Source organism: Ziziphus jujuba, chromosome 12 (genome assembly GCF_031755915.1).
Source record: "Ziziphus jujuba cultivar Dongzao chromosome 12, ASM3175591v1".
Classification (NCBI taxonomy): Eukaryota; Viridiplantae; Streptophyta; class Magnoliopsida; order Rosales; family Rhamnaceae; genus Ziziphus; species Ziziphus jujuba.
In genome coordinates, this window is record NC_083390.1 from 16,660,441 (window position 1) to 16,663,718 (window position 3,278).

At 30.4% G+C, this 3,278-nt stretch overlaps 1 protein-coding gene across 1 annotated transcript; it reads left to right on the forward strand.

Annotated features, from left to right (window-relative positions):
• Nucleotides 1–635: 635 nt before the first annotated feature.
• On the forward strand, nucleotides 636–1,604 carry LOC112493060 (uncharacterized). The gene is made up of 2 exons (XM_025077891.3): nucleotides 636–1,298; nucleotides 1,388–1,604. The coding sequence occupies exons 1-2, from the start codon at nucleotides 720–722 to the stop codon at nucleotides 1,436–1,438; spliced, it is 630 nt and encodes a 209-aa protein (XP_024933659.2). The 5' UTR covers nucleotides 636–719; the 3' UTR covers nucleotides 1,439–1,604.
• The last annotated feature ends 1,674 nt before the right edge of the window (nucleotides 1,605–3,278 follow it).

The following is a 3,278-nucleotide window of genomic DNA, read 5'->3' on the forward strand; positions in this document are numbered from 1 at the left end:
ATCATATTAAATACCATTTAATTTTTTAATTTTATAAAAGTCTATATAATTCAATTAAATTTCCAATTAAATATACCACCAAATTACTGAGACCATTGGCTAATATATACTGCAAACCTGCCTTTGTGTACAAAATTATAATGTTTAAAAAATAGGAAATAGTATTAAAATCATTAATTTATTTCAAAGTTTAGATAAATGATATGTATTATCAATTAAATTTAAAGACAACCCAAAATAAAAAAAAAATTAAAGTAAGAAAATCATAAATCCATAAAATTTAAAAACATTAATTACCAAAAAAAGAAATTTATAAACATTGTTGTGTTACTGATCAGACCCAAAATTTTGGATCGGGCTAGAATCCAAATCGATTCGGAGCTGGCCAATGGATCGTCAACAGTCTTGGTATTCCCAAAAACGCGCCGTTTCATCGTCAATAAAATTCATTCACGCATTGCTTACCTCAATATTCCGAACCCCCAAAAAAAAAAAAAAAAAAGATGGAGCAGCCAGGAAACACCACGTGGCATGTAACCCCTCCTCAATCCACATGTCAAAATTCAATCCACTGTACGGCCACGTGTCTTATTCGTAAAAACCTCAAAAAATCAGATCTTTTCTTTTTTTTCAACCTCTGGCTTTAATTAGATGATCTTCCGCATTCTCTGTTTCACAAAAAAATAAAAAATAAAAATATTCAAAATTTAAAAACCATCATGAAAAATATTCAAAATCTTCGAAACCTGTACTGTACAGATTCTGAACCAACTAGAATTTACACCAAAAACCCATTTCCATCAATGCCTCTAATTCCTCAACATCCCATTTTTTTGGAACTTTTAAAGCTCTCTGCAACTCTCTGCACATTGTTCATTTTCTGTCCATTCCTTTTCTTGGTACTCGTTTTAATTTTCTTCTCTATCTTTCTGATTTTGCCCTTTGTTTATTCCATAATCTGGGCAGTTTTTCTCTGGAAAATCTTGTTCATGTACCCCATTAGATTTTTTGAGATGAAATTGATGAAGCTTTTGATTAGCAGAAAACCCAATAAATGTGATACTGTAATTTCAAAGAATGAAGAAGAAGAAGAAGATGTTGATGATTATGAGGTGTTTGAGGTACTCAAAGAGAAGCAGGAAAGTGTGGAATTGGATCCTATGGAATTTCCAAGTTTCTATGAAACCGATGATGATGAAGGAAAAGGGATAAATGAAAATAATAAGCTTTGCAGCAAAGAAGAAGATTCATGGCATATTCTTGTTCCCAAATCTATGAAGATTGAAGAATACAAACCGGTTTTGTTCATTTTCCTTGCAAAACCTTCTTTGTCATCTTTATATTTATATATTTTTCCACATTCATTTTTTTTTTTTTTTTTTTACAGTTCTATGAAATTTTAACCTTTTGGAAGAGGAAGGAGAAAGGAGATGCATAGCATAGTTGAAACATTTTATAGGTATAGTTTGTAATTAATTTTGTTTTGTTATTGTTTTTTTTTTTTTATTTTTTTATTGTTGTTCGTTTCTGTAAGTAAAATATATCTGAATGTTTTTCAAACAAACAAAATTTTAATTATCCAAAATTAGTCCGTTGAATTTTGATATTATTTGTGTTGGATGGAATTTGTGTACATAGATAGCATTGAAAATATGTTAAAGTTTATATGTATACAGAGGATCTTCTATAGGATCTGGACTAAAGTTAAAATTAAGAAACATCCTATTAGGGTAAAAGGTCACGTTGATCCAATGTCTTGTTAGCTGTTGTTCATATTACCCGACCGTACAAGATTCTTCAACACAACAAAAATGCCAGGGGAGGAACTCCAAGACAACACAAATTGCATCCCACATGTATATGTATATGTACATATTTGTCAATTTATCAATTGTTAATATTATTCATTAATTTTATATGAACTAAATTTACTTTTGTAATTTGCTATAGAAAAAAATATATATATTAGTTTTGTAACTAAACTGGGTATGTTTTCATTTTATAGATTCAGAAGCTAAGAGACCAAGGAAGATTTAAATTATACTTATGCTTTCGAACCTCTTTGTAACTTAATTTAATAGTTAAGCAAATCATAACATTGACTGTGTGCATAAGTTAACTAATTTTGATTTTCATGAGGTCTATGTTGTAAACTGCATCTTTGTCCTTAAGTTAAGGTTTTCTTGATTGTCAAGCTTATGCTTTTATGATGTTTTTGTTTGTGGGAATTTTTAATTTTGACCCAGGGAATATTATATGCTATTTTTTTTAAGTCATTTAAAACAAATTGATATTTGTTTGTCCACCCTAGCCTATGGAGACGTATCTGCTACTGGTTTTAGTTTTCTTATTGATCACACGCTGCGATTTTGTTTTAGACCCAATTGGGTTATGGTACACAGATGTATATACAGAGAAAGAAAGTGAATACATATACAATCAAGCAATATATCATTAATTAATAGCAAATGTTCAAAAATCCAGCTAAAAAGAACAATTTTGTAAACTAATTTAACCGAACTTTGTGTGCTGAAGAGAAATGCTTTGCTGCGGCAACCATGGCTGCCTCAGGTCCACTCTGTGGCCCGGCTGCTGCTGGAGCAGATTTTGAACTACTCTTCATGATCCCATTTTCTCCTCCACCAGAGACACAGAAGCAAGAAAAAAGTGAGCTTGATTTTGAGTTGTTCATGGAATATTTCTTATCTTTATCCATCTCTCTTTTGGCAAACAATATGCCCAAACTTACAAGATAACAGAAGATTAACCCAAGTGTATTTCTGTATAAAAACATGGTTACCATGTTCCTATATATAGCTAAGCAAATTTCTTGATGACCAAGTTTACCCATAACTACTCTGAAATTTCGTAGTGGTAAACTGGCTAAAAGGGAAAGATTCAACCAATAGAAGATAGGATTAGTTTGAATCTTTGACCAAGAACGGATCATGAGCATCTAGTCTCTTTCTTAGGACGCAAGAAAGGAAAACGACACTTTACTTTAGTCTAAGAGTTATTAGAAACTCTACGTAATCAGAGTAACTAATTTTAACACATCATATCTATTTGAATTTTGTGTAATTAATTATATAGATATCATAAACAATCATTTAATCAACATTTAGCATGTGGTGAATTTATTAGTATTTTTCTACAAATCTGTTATAGATTAGACGTTTTTTGGATTTTTTATTTTTTTATTTTTTATTTTAGGTCCAATATCAAATTCGATTATGTTGGTTCTGCTCAAGCTGGTATATGGAATATTAACTAGTTAA